General features: G+C 48.1%; 1 protein-coding gene across 5 annotated transcripts in view; it reads left to right on the top strand.

The window, feature by feature from the left end:
* Positions 1-15189, top strand: part of PGBD5 (piggyBac transposable element derived 5) — a 105427-nt gene that overhangs the window by 70438 nt on the left and 19800 nt on the right. For 4 of the 5 annotated variants that reach the window (XR_008677701.2, XM_019031720.4, XM_055380181.2 and 1 more), the window contains exon 3: positions 4754-4888. Coding sequence is in view for 4 of the 5 variants with exons in the window: in XM_019031720.4 (XP_018887265.2) it covers positions 4754-4888 (135 nt within the window). In the remaining variant the exon portion in view is untranslated. Of the gene's footprint in view, positions 1-4753; positions 4889-15189 lie in introns of those variants that run through there. The other variant, XM_063707658.1, reaches the window with a different exon arrangement.

Below are 15189 nucleotides of genomic sequence, written 5' to 3'. Positions count from 1 at the left end.
TAAGTGTTTGCAGCGTGCCTTCTGGCCCTTGGAACGCCACCTTCTTCTCTCTGCTTTGCAAATGCATCCAGTCTTCAGGGCCAGTGTAAGGCCCACAGTCCCGTGTGGATTCCCTGTTATCTGAATTCCCCCCACTATTGATGGGGCAGCCAGATGCCACTGCGCCTCATCCTCCAGTGTGTCATTTACCTTCCTAACAAGAAGTGGAGACTTTCGAGGACATGAGCTCTGCCCTGTAACAGGCCCTGTGGTACCAAGGACGGGCCTGAGCACATTGTCTTTTCTTTCACTAAATACTTGCTTGGTTGAAAATGAAGCAAATGAGAGACAGTTGCCTGGATGCAAGGGAAAAATAAACAGCACATCCAGACCATGCTGGGGTCAAACATTTGGAGAGGTGCTGCAGAAGGCTGTGTGCTCGCTGTGCCTAAATATCTCTCAAGAGGTATCTGCAGTGTAAGTCCAGGGTGAGTGCCTGGCTTCTCTGGCACACTGCAGCGCCTACTAGGAATTCTGAGACTTGTGGGCTCGCCTCTCTGCAGCTCCCAGGTACAGGTGTCCTGAGGGGAGGCCCAGCAGCATTGCTGAGCCTGGCTGGGTGGGCAGTGGCTGGACTGCAGGTGGGCAAGTAGGCAGGTGTCCAAGGGAGCAACTTTGCCTCCTTAGCACATGGCTCAGATGGGCAGTACTGGGGTACCAGGAACAGGGAGAGCCTAGAAGGATGATCGTGTTATTCTGCCGCTCACTTGTATTTGCTTCCAGGTGATGAGGCTTGCAGAAGCAGGGCCTGAGATGAGGCTCAATCTGAGGAAGGGCTCTCAGGTCATGTTTGGGGCTTTTTCCCCTTTACTTTTGCCTTCACTTTTCTACCTCTTCCTCCTCTCTCTCCTCCAGCTCATTCTCCTCTCCTTCTATTACTTTGTATCTCATTTTTATTTTACTATATTTGGGAAATTACATTTTCTTCTTGCTACATTTTCTACTCGGTGCCCCTACTTGGTAGTGAGGATCCCAGCAGGACACAGATGCTGAGCTCTATCTAGAAGGGCAGCCGAAGAGATGTTGATGCAGGGACTGTTGCTAGGGGTGTGATCCGGGTTAAGGGAGACCCGAAGGGAGCAGAGAAGGCTGTAGCCCAGGGAGAGGCCTCAGGGCAGGTGGGCAGAGCTTTACCTTGAAGAAGCAGATCTATGGCCACTCCTTGGAGCCTATTTTTATGATGCCATTTCTTTTTTCTTTATTGTCTTATCATTGGTAAAAGTTATATAATCACATTATCAAAAAATTGAATACATGAAATGAGTTCGAAATAAGTTTAAGGGGCTGATCATAGGTCCCTCCCCTGAGTCCCTTGCTCTCTGGCCTCTTGCTGATGACTCCCACTTGGCTGAATAAGCCAGAAACTAGGGGCAAAGAAGCTGGGTGGGGTAATTTATAAGAAGCTGACCTCCAGGCCTCAGCTCAGGGTCTGCAGGGTGGAAAGTGACCCTGGGGGGCAAACAGAGAACACCCAGCACACTCCATCATATAGCCTGGGGCATGTGGCTCCAGGAGAGTCAAAGGGTCTGACTGGTGCCACGCAGCCTGTTGCACCAGCTCCGTGTCAGTAGGTGTAGAGCAAGGTAAGTCAAAGGAGATGAAGTCATAACCACAGAGTACGGTTGGGTGTTTACTATGACCAGAACCTCATGCTTCCTGGGGCTTTCTATATGTCACCTGTGCCCCTCCATTCCCTGGAGCAGCAGCCTGCCCCATCTGCTGAGGATGCCCCGGGCTTTCCAGTTGGGGTGGGCCTGGCTCTCCCAGGGGCTTGCAGGCCTTGCTGTTCCCTGGGTTGCCAGCATCGGCCCGCCCTGCTCGGCTCCTGCATTTATGCTCTTCTCGGAGACACATCTGCCACTTAAAGAAGGAAGAGGGTTCTTCTCCTGCTGCTTGACTGGAGAAGCTGGAGGCTCTAAAGGAGCCTTGGATTCCCAGCTTTCCGGCTCTGTGAAAATCCCCGTTGGACCCTGGAACATTCAGCTCACAGAGAGGCGATGATTTGCTTGTAAGCCTCAGGGCTTTCTTGGAGGGTCATCGTCTCTGCCTGCAGACACCAGTTGGAACAGTTCTCTTCCCATTGCCCTCATCAGGTGTGTGTGTGGATGGATTAGCTGCAGATTCCCAGGAATCACTCTGCACCCGTCCCTTACACCATCCTTCGGGGCTGCACTCCAAACACACAGCACACTCACCTCACACACTCAGCTCACTTGCACCCTCCAGCCTGCAGTCTTGGGAGCCGTTTTATTCCAGCAGCTGTAACCCTTTGGTACGAGTTTGGTCTTAGAGTCTTCAGAGGATTCCCAGAATGTAGCAGTAACCAAAGCAGCTGGTGTGTGTGTGTGTGTGTGTGTGTGGTGTGTGTGTGTTTCTACACAAATACAAAATGGGGAGACACTGCATCTCCTCAAAACTGGAGCCAGATTAATTAGAGAAATATTTTCGGGGAGGGATTATGCAAATCAGTACATGGATGTTTTGTCTTTCCCCTACCATACCTACCATCCTCCACACCTCAAAACGAGCTCGTCAAGCACAGGAGGAGGCTCAGGAGATACAGTCGTGTAACAGAGAAATGCTGACCCATGTGTAGCCTGGAGGAGAAGCAAGTGGTTTTTCTGGCAGGCAAAGTTTGTGGAGCTTTGGGGAGCATGCTGTTCCGTGCTGCATTTAGTAATGACATATTCATAATTCATTTAATGATGATAGAAAAGGAAAAAGATCATTGAGGGTCAGAAATTCTTGCCGGCCCTTTTGCTTTGATGAGGCATGTGATTAAATATAAATTTGCAACTGATCGTATGTTCAATGCAAGTGGAATAGAGGTGCACTTTCTTTCTGAAGAGAATGAGAGAGGGCAATTTCCATTTGCTGTGGCCTCAGAGGACAGAGTAGGATGCACGTCTTCGGCAAGGATCATTGGGCAGGGAAAGGACAGGCAGAGGGCTTTTTTATGCCATCTTTTCCCTTCTCCATCCCCTCCCATTCTCCCACTGTGTGGGGGACTTGTTCATTGCACTTGAATAGTTCCAAATGGGGCTTTGAATGTTTTATGAGCTACAAAGAGCCAGCGAGTGCAAGAAGCCAGGCGTGAGGGCCAGGGGAGACGTTGCAGCTAGGCCAGCTTCCCAGCCTTCCCCTTCACAAGACAGGGGAGACCACATGTGATGTCCCCATGTGTCCATTAGTAGAAAAACTGAGGAGGCAGATATGCACTGCTAAGACTGAACAGTGCAGGGCTGTCACTTTTCGAAAATTGAATGCAAGGTAACCTTGCATTCAATTTGCATTCAACCTCAGCCCACCTTCCATTCCTAGAAGAATGGAAGGCTACTGTCCACGTCACACATGGTCAGTATCATCCTCCCTTCCATCCTTGGAAGACCTTTTTCTGCCATCACCTGGGAGCTTGTTGGGAATGCACAGTCTCAGACCCGGCCTCACAGAATCACAATCCACATTTTAGCAGGATCCTCAGGTGACTGATTTGTTCAAACTTCTTCTGTGAATAGCCAGATGGTAAGTATTTAGACTTTGTATCCGTGTGGTCGCTGTTGCGTGTTGTCAGTTCTGATATTGTAGCCCCAAAGCAGCCACAGACAATATTTAAATGAGTGAGCATGGCAGTGTTCCAATAAAACTTTATTTACAAAAACAGACGTGGGCCAGACTAGGCAGTAATTTGCTGACCCCTGATCTAGGGCATCGTGTAGAGTTCTGGGAATCATTGCCTGCACTCTTCATTTCAGTTCCCGACAGATGCACACTCTAATTCATAATTAAGCTTGAGATGGCATCAGGGAGGGAAGTGTAGCACGTTCCTGAAGTTTATCCTAAAGCCTCCCAAAAGAGCTTTACCTTGAAGAAGCAGATCTGTGGCCACTCCTTGGAGCGTATTTTTATTATGCCATCTCTTTTTTCTTTATTGTCTTATCATTGGGAAAAGTCATATAATCATGTTATGAAAAAGTTGAAATAGATGAAATTAGTTTCAAAATTGCCTTGGGAATCTTGTCAGAAAGGTCGTGACAACCTAGAGGAGAACCAGAGGCTGTGTGTTGCAACAGGCCAACAGGGAACTGGGTCATTTGATGAATGATTTATAAAAAGAGGAGGTTCAGCCTGGAAGAAGGAGGTCGTGGGCTGACACGAGGGCTGTCTTGAAAATCCAAAAAAAAATAGCATTTTTTTCTTTGTTTCTCACTGGACAGAAGTCACATCCCTAGGTTTCAGTTAAATATAGGTAAATTGTGGATCAGTGAAAGACTTTTTTAGCAGTTAGAACTTTCCATGAGTGGAAGGGGCTTCCATGAAAAGAAGTGGGTGCCCATCACCAGGCATGTCCAGCCAGAGGACACAGGACCCATGCCAGAGATCCCTCAACCAAGTGAGAGTTGGGACAAGGGACCTTAGGCCAATAATAACAATAATAATAAATTCCATTGATGAAATATGTACTGTGTATCAGGGCCGGTGCTATTTTGCATGAATCTTACTGAATCCTTTCTTACTGCATCCTTTCTGGAAACAGTAGTATAGATAATGATACCACCCTCCTATAGATAAGAAGGGTCAGGATCAGAGAGGTAAAGTAACTTAGTTAAGGTCACAGAGCTGCTCAAAGGCAGAGGCTGAATTTGAGCTCCAATCTGATGAGCCCTCAAGCTCATGCTGCCTTCCGTGAGAGCCTCCGCTTTTTCCCTCCTGGCAGGTGCTACATGAACCCCTGATCGATGAGGATCCTGTATTCATTGCCACGTGCACAGAGCGGGAGCTGCGAAAGAGGAAAAAGCGGAAATTCAGCCTCTGGGTCAGACAGTGTTCTTCCACTGGCTTCATCATCCAGGTGAGCCCTGGGCTGAGGCCGGGGAGGGTCGGTGAAGAGGGTCGGGGAAGAAAATCCAGGGGACTTGGGCTCATCTGATACCCAAGAACTTGTTCGCATACCCTTTTCACTGTGTGTCCAAGTCCACCCAGATGCTCCTGTGGAGGCCAGGGCTGGGCTGCTCCCTCCTCACCGAGGCAGCGGGTAGCCAGCCCTGGAGAGGCTGCTGCCACCCCTGGCCCGGTTCCCTGCACATTCTTCCTCCAGACTCAAGCCCATCTGGGTAAATGACTCATCAAGGCTCAGGCCGTAGCAATGTTGGCTGGAAGTGTCACCCAAACAGTGGGTCATACAAGGTTTCTACCGTCTCCCTGGAGGCTCTCCCTCAAGACTTTTGGACCTGTGGCTTTGAAACTTAAGGCTGTCCCAGAAGGCCTCCCCACTCCCACCAGGTATCTGCCCACCCTTCCTGTTTCCAGGATGCCTTCTTCACAGACCTTCACCAACAGCCTGCTGGTGAAGTTATGAATAACCTTCAGCAGGAGCATGTGCCCAAGTCATAGGCCCTTGGAGCCAGCATGGCCAACATGGGTGCATGTTTCACAAGAGGTGCCTGAGCTCTGCTTTTTGTGATGATACTCCCAGGAAAAGCATCTGAGGTTGAGCTGCCAGGAGCAGTAGGGTACACAAAGGGAGATGGTGGGGACAGATAAACACCAGAATGTGGCTCCTAAGTGACGTCTCCCTGCCTAGTCTAGTTTTTCCTGCGTGCTGCGCAGCGACACCTTCTCTCATCAGACAGGCAGGCCAGCCCTGTGGTGACAGCTGACCGCACGCTCACTTGCTGCCCTCGCTTGACCGCATCTCCAGGCCCCAAGGCACAGGGTTTTTGCACTTCCATCTTCCCCTGAACTACAGCAGGATTCGTAGGAAGATTCTGCCGAATATCTCCTCCCCACATCCACTCCAGAACCACAGTGGGGAAAGTGCGCTTGCTCTGGGAAAATGTCTTCCCTCGAAAGCACCATCTCAGCTCCTTCTGCAGTTCTGAGGGACCTTCAGGTTGAGTTGGGGTCAGGATCTCCAGCCAGACTCTGGGGCTCTGCTTGTGCATAGGGATTGTTTGGGGTCTTGCCAGACTGGACCTATCCCAGAGCAGAATTCCCTCACTCCTGGAGGTGCAGCCTCAGCTCCTTGTCCCCTCACATTCTCCAGAGTCCTCTGCCATCTCTATAGTGCCTTTTGTGATGATACTCCCATAGGTACAGGTGCGTCGGGTTCATTTTATGTAAACCTTCCCAAGGGACATTCATTTATTCTTTCAGTAAATATTTATTGGGCACCTGCCACCTGCACACAGTTGTGCCAGGCATTGGGATATGCAAACATGGTCCTGCCATCCTTGAGATCTGCCTAGGTAGCTTTTTTTTTTTTTTTTTTTTTTTTTTTTTTTTTTTTTTTTTGAGACGGGGTCTGGCTCTGTCACCCAGGCTGAAGTAAAGCAGCATGATCATAGTTTACTTCACCCTCAACCTCCCAGGCTCAAGTGATCCGGTCACCTCAGCCTCTCAAGTAGCTGGGATCATGGACATGTGACACCATTCCTGGCTAATTTATTTTTATTTTCATTTTGGTAGAGATGGAGTCTCACTGTGTTGCCCAGGCTGATCTTGAACTCCTGGGCTCAAGTGATCATCCCGCCTCAGCCTCCCAAAATGCTGAGATTACAGGCAAGAGCCACCATACCGGCCCTGTGTAGCTTTGGAATAAATGTTTACATGCGGATCCTGTGTGCATCTGCACCACTCCTTTCTCCCTCTACAGTTAGTGAGGAGCTAGAAATCACATCTGTCACCAGGCAAGGCCAAGGCCACAGATCTCTCTCAGTTCAGATTCGTTCCCAAATTTATAAAATCTGTAAAATCCACATCTATAATATAAGAAGTTTGGGTTGGTACCTTGAAGTTTCCTTTCATTTCTAAAACTCTTGATTCTAGGAGGTTTTGCAGCAGCGTGAAAGTTTGTTTTTAGAAGCCAGAATTGAAACTGACAACTCCCAGTCAAAAGCAGCGTAGCTTCCACCATTGCCAGGGGCAGCCCTCAAAATGTGCTCAGAAGTGCAGAGCCAAGGAGGCAATTAATTACCCTTCAGTTTCAGGCTGTGCTGTGACAGGACTGGCGTGAGAACTTTCTTAGCCCCCGCAGTCCCTCTGTTTGTGCCTAGGTCCAACTGAAGGTGCCTATGGCAGGCACAGTGCAGGGAAAGGACATCTCTGCCTGTGAGGGGCCAGATATGTAGAGGAGGAGCCACATGACCCGGGGACAGTTGTTTTTTTAGAGTCCTGCCCCTTTTCTTGGTTCTCCAGGTGCTAATCTTGGTTTGACAGCTTTTGAAGGTCAGCAGCCTGGGCAAGCACAGCCCTGGGGCAGAACAATACCTTACACCGTCAGAGCTTTCACACCGCAGTTCCCTGATCCTCCCCACAGCCTTGTAAGACATAGAGAGCAGGCAGTATTGATCCCATTTCTTACATGAGGTGGCTTTGGCTCACAGGGGTTACCTGCCAGACAGCTGGTAAGCGCAGAGCTGGCTTCTCCCCTGGGCCTCAACCTGCCTCTTCCCTCGTCCATCCCCAAGGCATCAGCAGCCCCTGCTCTTGCATTTACCTCCCACGTGAACTAGCTGCTCAGTCATTGCTCTGGAATATGGAGTTGTCATCTAGAAACTAAAGAGATGGGATTAGGTAACCAGTGAGGTCCCTTCTACTGCCAGTGTATGACTCTCTTCTTTGTAAATGTCATATGTAGGGTTCTGTACACAGGACATTTTCTTCATTGTAGTTGCTCAGATGCATTGAGCTCTCCTGAATGACTTAGCGGAGAAGCTCAGTTGCAGCTGACCGTATTAAGGGTCCTCTCCCATTGTGCTGTGCCGCTCGTTAGCGTAGCATCTGCCCCACGCCCTCCTGTTTCTGAGGCTGGCTTTGGCCCGTAGGATGCAGGCAGCTGTGGTATGTGAAAAGATTTGAAGGGGGCAAGTGCATACCTCTCCTTTTTTTGGCTTCTCTGCCCTGGCCATGAGAAAATGACCAGGATGGATCACCTGAGTCCTGAAAGCCTGGGAGCTTAGTAAATGTTTATTATATGGCACATCAACTTTGTAGCTGTTTGAGACCCACTGTAATTGACCCAGGAGCCTATCAGTTAGGTCTGCACAGCTGACCAGGTAACTTTCTTCCAGCCACTATCTACTGTGGACCAAGATAAGGTGTTGAAGGGATGGTGGGGGTCCAGGTGTGTTCCAGGAGAGCCCAAATTATGCATAGACATTGTTGCCCCAGCTTTGTACAAAAAAAATTAGCCAGGCATGGTGGCGCATGCCTGTAATCCCAGCTACTTGGGAGGCTGAGGCAGGAGAATTGCTTGAACCTGGGAGGTGGAGGTTGCAGTGAGCCAAGATTGCACCACTGCACTCCAGCCAGGGCAACAAGAGTGAAAATCCATCTCAAAAAAAAAAAAAAAAAAAAAAGAAAAGAAAAGGAAATGAAAATGGTTGCTGTGCCCCGAGAAAAAGGGAATTCTGCCAGCAGAAGGCCTTTGGGCTTTAGCAGCAGCTTGTCCCTCGGCGCCCAGCCTGCTGGGCTTCTCTGATTTTGGACTTGCCAGCCTCTGTAATTTGCATGAGCCAGTTCCTTAAAATAAATACCTCTGCCTCTTCCTCCCACTCTCCCACCTTCCATAGATAATTGTGTTTATATACACACACTTGTGCTTCTGTGTCTCGGGAGAATCCTGGCTACTACAGGGGGCTTCCTCTGGCCCACCTGGTTTATTCAGGCCTGTTTGCTTCTCTGATTCTCACTGCTGTTGACCACCTGGGAGTCTGAACTAGAGGGCCGGGGCAATGCTTTCTTCAGTGTTGCTTTTCTAGAGCCTAAGAATACTTATTTATTTTTATTTTATTTATTTATTGGTAAGAGTTGGACAGGTCCCTGTTTTCAAGAAGTTTTACAATAAAGAGTTGGGAAGATAAGACCTGCACCAATGCAAATCTAGGCATGGACTGTTTGGTTAACCACACCACCATAGAGTGAGCTTCATGCTTGGCCCCTCAGAACTAGAGATAGAGGGAGCCCTCACTGCCTCTCCAGTAGGAGAGATGGACACGTTAAAAATATTCATCGACATAGCGTGACAAGTGCAATACCGGAGGTGTGTTGTGTACATCGCAGGACTACAGGAAGGCACCTGTAGGGGTAAGAAACACCCCCGGAGGCATATACAGTAGGGTATGTGGTATGGCAAAGAAAAGAGTAGCAATGAGCTCTTGCCACAGGCCAAGCACCAAGACACCCAATGTTTTAATAGCAGCACTTAAGACAAAAGTAAGCAGGCAGGGAATTATTTATAAGGTAGGGCTCAGGAAATCTTGCGATATGCTTGCTCCTTAGGTGCAGAATGCTGGGTATAAATGAGGCCACAGCCAATGCCTTCTTTTTTGGCTTTCCCACTGCTATTTACCCAGGCTGGTTGGGTTCCACTGCTAGTTACCCACTGCTAGATACCATGGTGCACTTAAGACAGCATGCAGAAGCTCCTCGACTTATAATGGGGTTACGTCCCTGTGATAAACCCCTAGTAAATTGAAAATACCTTGTCAGGTTAAGCACAGTGGCTCACACCTGTAATCCCAGCACTTTGGGAGGCCAAGGTAGGCAGATCACTTGAGCCCAGGAATTCAAGACCAGCCTGGGCAACATGGCAAAACCCTGTCTCCACAAAAAATATGAAATAGCTGAGTGTGGTCGCACACATCTGTAGACCCAGCTACTTGGGTGGCTGAGGAGGAAGGTTCCCTTGAGCCTGGGAGATCAAGGCTACAGTCAGCCAAGATTGCACCACTTCACTCCAGCCTGGGTGTCAGAGCGAGACCCTGTCTCAAAAAAAAGAAAATATCTTAAGTCAAAAATGCATTTAAAGCTGGGTGCAGTGGCGAGTTCCTGTAGTACCAGCAATGTGGGAGGCTGAGGACGGAGACCACTTGAGTCCAGGAGTTTGAGACCAGCCTGTACAACATAGTGAGGCCCTGCCTCTAAAAAAAATGCATTTAATACACCTCACCTACCAAAGAGCACAGTTTAGCCTAGTCTACTTTAAACATGCCTGGAACACTTACATTAGCCTGCAGCTGGGCAAAATTAACACAAAGCCTCTTTTATAATGAAGTGTTGAATATTTCATGGTTGTTTACCCTCGTGATCGCCTGGCTGACTGGGAGCTGCAGCTCACTGCCACCACCCAGCATTGCACAGCATATCACTAGCCAAGGGAAAGGTCAACATTTGAAGAAATTTCTACTGAATGCCTGTTGCTTTCACATGATCATGAAGTCAAAAATCATAAGTCAAACCAGTGTAAATTGGAGACTGTCTGTATTTATTCTGTGTCACAGGCCTGCTAAGGACTAACCTAGACCCCAAAACACCCTCCAGCCCTACCCTGTTTGCAGAGGGCTTGTGAGCGTGGGAGCTAGCCAGGTTTCCCCTCCTCTCCCCTCATCTGCAGGCTCCCCTGTGAGCCAAGGAGGAGAAAAAGGAGAGATTTATACAGGTGATGACTCTTCCAGTGTAGGGGAAAGCCACCTAGTTGAGCGATTGGAGTTCCTCAATCCAAGACGCTGAGGCTGCTCATCCTGGAAGCCTGTGCCCTCTATGTGGGTGGAAAGAAAACTCTACAGCAGTTCTCTGCAGAGACTGCTGTTCAGGCTCCACAATGTCAAAAAGATCGAGGCTCCAGCAGGAAAAATTGGCCAACAGGTTAATGTTCTATCGACCTTTAGTGATTAATGGAACCCCAAAATTCTTTGGAGGAGGAAAAAAAGGTCCACTAATTTTTTTTAATGGTATAGTCTAAAAGAGCAGATTTCTCCTGTTTGAACACGTTGGGCCAGGCACCTGCCTCTGCAGCTTGAGACCAACGTTCCCAGCAAGGGATGTTGACAGATGGATGAACACTGAGGAGGGGCTGAGGAGCAGATGCCTGGGAGGTGTCCTGAGTGGCGTCCTGAGTGGGGCTTGGAGAGACATAGGGAGGTGTCATCTGAAGAAGACAGGACAGACCGTCTTCAGAGGGCTGGGTGGCTGTCATGTCAGGGAGGCAATTCTGGATGACAGCCCTGCTCAGTGGAGGCAGGGCTTCAGGTTCACGCTGGGCATTGACATACTCCGGAAGTAGATGGGCTTTAGAAGCCAGAATTCAAGATGGTAACCCCCAAGCAAAAGAACCCCTGCTTCCTACCCCCTGCACACATCATGGAATCTGTCCAGGCAGAGCCCTCATGACATCTGTGAGGGACACTCTGAATGAGGTCCGTGTGCCCCGTGCTGCTAAGCTAGCTGACCTGGAAGCCCCTTCCCTCCCTCAGTCTCATCTATGGATTCTGGCAGCTGCTTCTGGCGTTCAGGAAAGAACGACGAACATTTACAGAGTGTGTGTTGTGGGCCAGGCTCTGTGCTTAAGCACTTCACATGCAGGATTCATTTTTTTCTCCACAAGGGCCTTAAGAGGCAAGTAATGTCACCGCCACCGTTTCTTGGTAAGGAAACTGAGGCACAGAGAGATTTGCTGCCTTGCCTAAAATTAGATCTACAAAGCAGTAGACCTGGGATTAAACCCAGCCATTCTGACTCTAGATCTCACCTTCTTTTTTTTTTTTTTTTTTTTTTTTTTGAGACGGAGTCTCCCTCTGTTGCCCAGGCTGGAGTGCAGTGGCACGATCTTGGCTCACTGCAAGCTCCGCCTCCTGGGTTCACGCCATTCTCCTGCCTCAGCCTCCCCAGTAGCTGGGACTACAGGCGCCCACCACCACGCCCGGCTAATTTTTTGTATTTTTAGTAGAGAAGGGGTTTCACTGTGTTAGCCAGGATGGTCTGCATCTCCTGACCTCGTGATCTGCCCGCCTCGGCCTCTCAAAGTGCTGGGATTACAGGTGTGAGCCACCGCGCCTGGCCTGGATCCCACCTTCTTAACCACTAGGTTATGTTGACTCCTCCAAGGAGAGAACTTTTCCCGATTTAGACAAAAAGCCAAGTATCTTTTATCCAGCTTGATTGTTGGTAGGACAGTGGTCTAGCATCCATGTCACTAATTTCCCTTATTTTGAGACATACTATTTATGTTGAAAGAATTTAAAGAAGGTGCACTAAAGTGTTTTTTTCCTTATTTGACTCAATCTTTTTACATACTAAGTGAAATATTTTGCTCTTGACCTATAACTAATTGAATTGGCTCTAAAAGTAAGGGCCACTGTGGAATTAATTGGCTAGAGTGAATTTTGCTTGTGGATTCAGAAGCTGGGCAGGGCAGGACATGTGTCCAGCTGTTTAATTGTGCAATGAGGAGGATGCTGGCATGAGATTCTGTCCAGGTTGGATACGGTAAGTTGAGGATGGGATTGGCTGAGGTAGAAGACATAACCATGGACCTCTTTGTGTCCTTGAGCAAGTAGCTGAGAACTACCTTCTTTCTCCATCTTTTGAATGAAGTTAATCCATCCACACCTCTTTACCGTATAGGGCTTCAAAGATGACAATAAAGTATTTATTAAGTGCCCAGGTAAGTGCACCAGCTACTGTGTGGATCAGATTCAACCCTCTCCCTAAAGAACTTCGACTCTTCAACTGCACAGACATGAGTGTGTACAGAGAGTCCACATGCTGATACATGTCCCTCCTCTAACCTGTCATTTTGAAAGAACCACCTCAGGCTTTGAGCTTTGGGATGAGATGAAGGCAAGGCTCCCACGGGGGTCAGCAGTGCTGAAGGTGCAGCTAGAGAGGAGAAGGACCAAGAACAGACTCAGCACATGAGCTCTTCTTGAGCATGGTCATGGTGAGAGGCCTGAGAGAGAAACTGGGCAATGAGAGATGAAAGTCATCAGTATGGTGATGGCTTAGAGACTTTGCTGGAAGCCCCAGCTAATACACAGAGATGACACAAGCAGCATTGTCCAGCAGGACTCTCTGCAATGATGGAAATGTTTCATATCTGTGCTCTCCATGACGGCAGTTCCTAGCCTCATGTGACTGTTGACTATTTGCATTGTGACCAGTGTGGCTGTGGGCCTGAATTTTTCATTTTAGTTAATTTAAATGTAAATGAAAACAGCCATATGTGGCTGAAGGCAACCACATTGGGAGCACAGTTACAGAGCTTTGCTATATTAAAAAATCACTTCTATGTGCACAATTTTCACTTAAGACAAGGGCCTTCCAAGGTGCATATGGCGATGTTATCCTTACAGATAAGGAAAGCAAGGCTCAGAGCAATTAAGTAACTTGCCCCAAAACCCACAAGCCAGTGAATGACAGAGCCCGTGCCCATGTATCCTGGCACTCACCCTCCCTGCCTCAGTTCCTCTCATGACAAGTGACTGTCATTTACAATTCACAGCTCTCTCAAGTGGCTGTCCCATGCAGATGTCCCAGGTGACAGCTGCACACACCCCGTGATCTCATTCTGCGTCTTCAGTGAGTGCAGATCGTGCACTGCTGTGCTGTTTCCACAGCTGAATTATTTTCACCTTCATAGCTCCTTGCACACTAGAGATAAAAGACTCAAGCAAAGGATCTCCAGTCCCTACGATGTGATACCCTTCCCCCAAATATGCTCTTCACTGAGAAAACTGATTCTCTTCTGTGCTGAAAAAGAAGTAGGGTCATTCATTGGTCAAGACCAGTATAGCTGAACTGGGCTTTCTCCAGTTCTTTGTGTTAGGGAGGCAGGAGGGCGCCTCGATCCCAGCAACAGCTTAGTGGAACTATCAGCTGGTGAGTCAGCAGCTGCTGCCACTAGCCTTACTGTTCTTTTGAGAAGTTGAGGGAAAAGATGAACTAGATCCTGCCTCTGGAGGTCGTGGGGGCATTTCAGGAGAGCTAAGATAAATCCCATGTGCTGTATGTGTCCCCCAGGGTATTAACTGCTATAATCCATAATTCCTAAGATCCTTTCTGTTGTAATGTCAGTATAAAATATGCAACATTAGGAATAATACCCTGGGGCAAAGTATAATGCCATATAGTAATAAACTTGCATGCCTACTTTCTTAAATATATATATTTAAAAATTAATCATAGGAGCAAAAAAAACTTTTTAGGAAAAGTGAAAAGCTTGGCAACCACCAAATGGTACATTTTCCTGCCCTAGAGATACTTGTCAAGCAGTCTTGTAGCTCAGAAGTGTCTATAACTGGCTGCATTTTGCCCAGTGATAGGAAGTCACCTATGTCTACACACGTTGGTGGAACCATATTAGTATGATAGTGCTTTCTCTAGATATGTCTAGGGAGATATCTGACTTTTTGAAAAGCAGACCAGGAAGTAGTCACACATCTAAGTGAATGGTATTTCCTTCCGTGTCGTGTCTGGGGAGCTCTTGTAGAAAGTACCCAACCCAGTGTCTGAATACATGTGTGGGTTCCCAGTGATTCTGCTGTTTCTCAGATTACTGGCAGGATTCCTTAGGATTGTCTTTTAAACCTGGACGCGATCATTAGCATAGCTTGTATAGCTTAAGCATTTGTAGCAACAGAGCATGGATGGGATAAGACTTCACTGGAGGTTGCTCATCCAGCTAAGGGAAACAAATTACTACCTTTGACCACTGACGTTATTCTGTCAAAGCAAACCAGGACCAGTCAGGTACCGGACCTGCCTGGCCATCGGACCAAGCAGGACCTCTTAGACTGGGCCTTTTCCTGGCCAGATTTTGACTGCCTTGCCAACAGTTTTTCCTAAATCATGCCCTCAACTGAGACTTTCAAGGTTACCTCTTTTTTGTATTTATTTAAATGAAGGTCCTATTTTATATTCACTTTTAGAAACTCATTATTTTATAGCAATGAGTGCCACACATTTGGGACTCTCTTTGGACTCTCATTGGTGCCACTTCTTGGCTGCATCCTTCTTCCAGATTTCCTAATAAGAAATCTTTGACCTTCGGCTCAGTGCCTGTCTCCTCTGGCTCAGTGCCTTTGGCTCAGTGCCTGTCCCCTTCTCCTGTGACATCCCAGTTGAGCGTCCACTTCTTCAGAAGAGACTGGCTGGAGTCTGGAAAAATGGCGGTTTTCAGAGGTGCATGTGTGGACACGAGGCTGAGTAATTTCAAGGCAGTCCTGCAGCAGGACTGCCTTCCGTATTCTACCCAAGGGTTGTAAAATCTCAGCTGCACATCACTGGCTTTTGGGAAAATGTGTTAATTCCAAGACAGCAAGAGGCTTACCTGATTCTCAGAGTCATCGTCATCTCCAGGCATGGAGATGATGA

This window comes from Gorilla gorilla, chromosome 1, assembly GCF_029281585.2.
Source record: "Gorilla gorilla gorilla isolate KB3781 chromosome 1, NHGRI_mGorGor1-v2.1_pri, whole genome shotgun sequence".
Lineage (NCBI taxonomy): Eukaryota > Metazoa > Chordata > Mammalia > Primates > Hominidae > Gorilla > Gorilla gorilla.
This window is presented reverse-complemented; position numbering and strand designations above follow the sequence as displayed.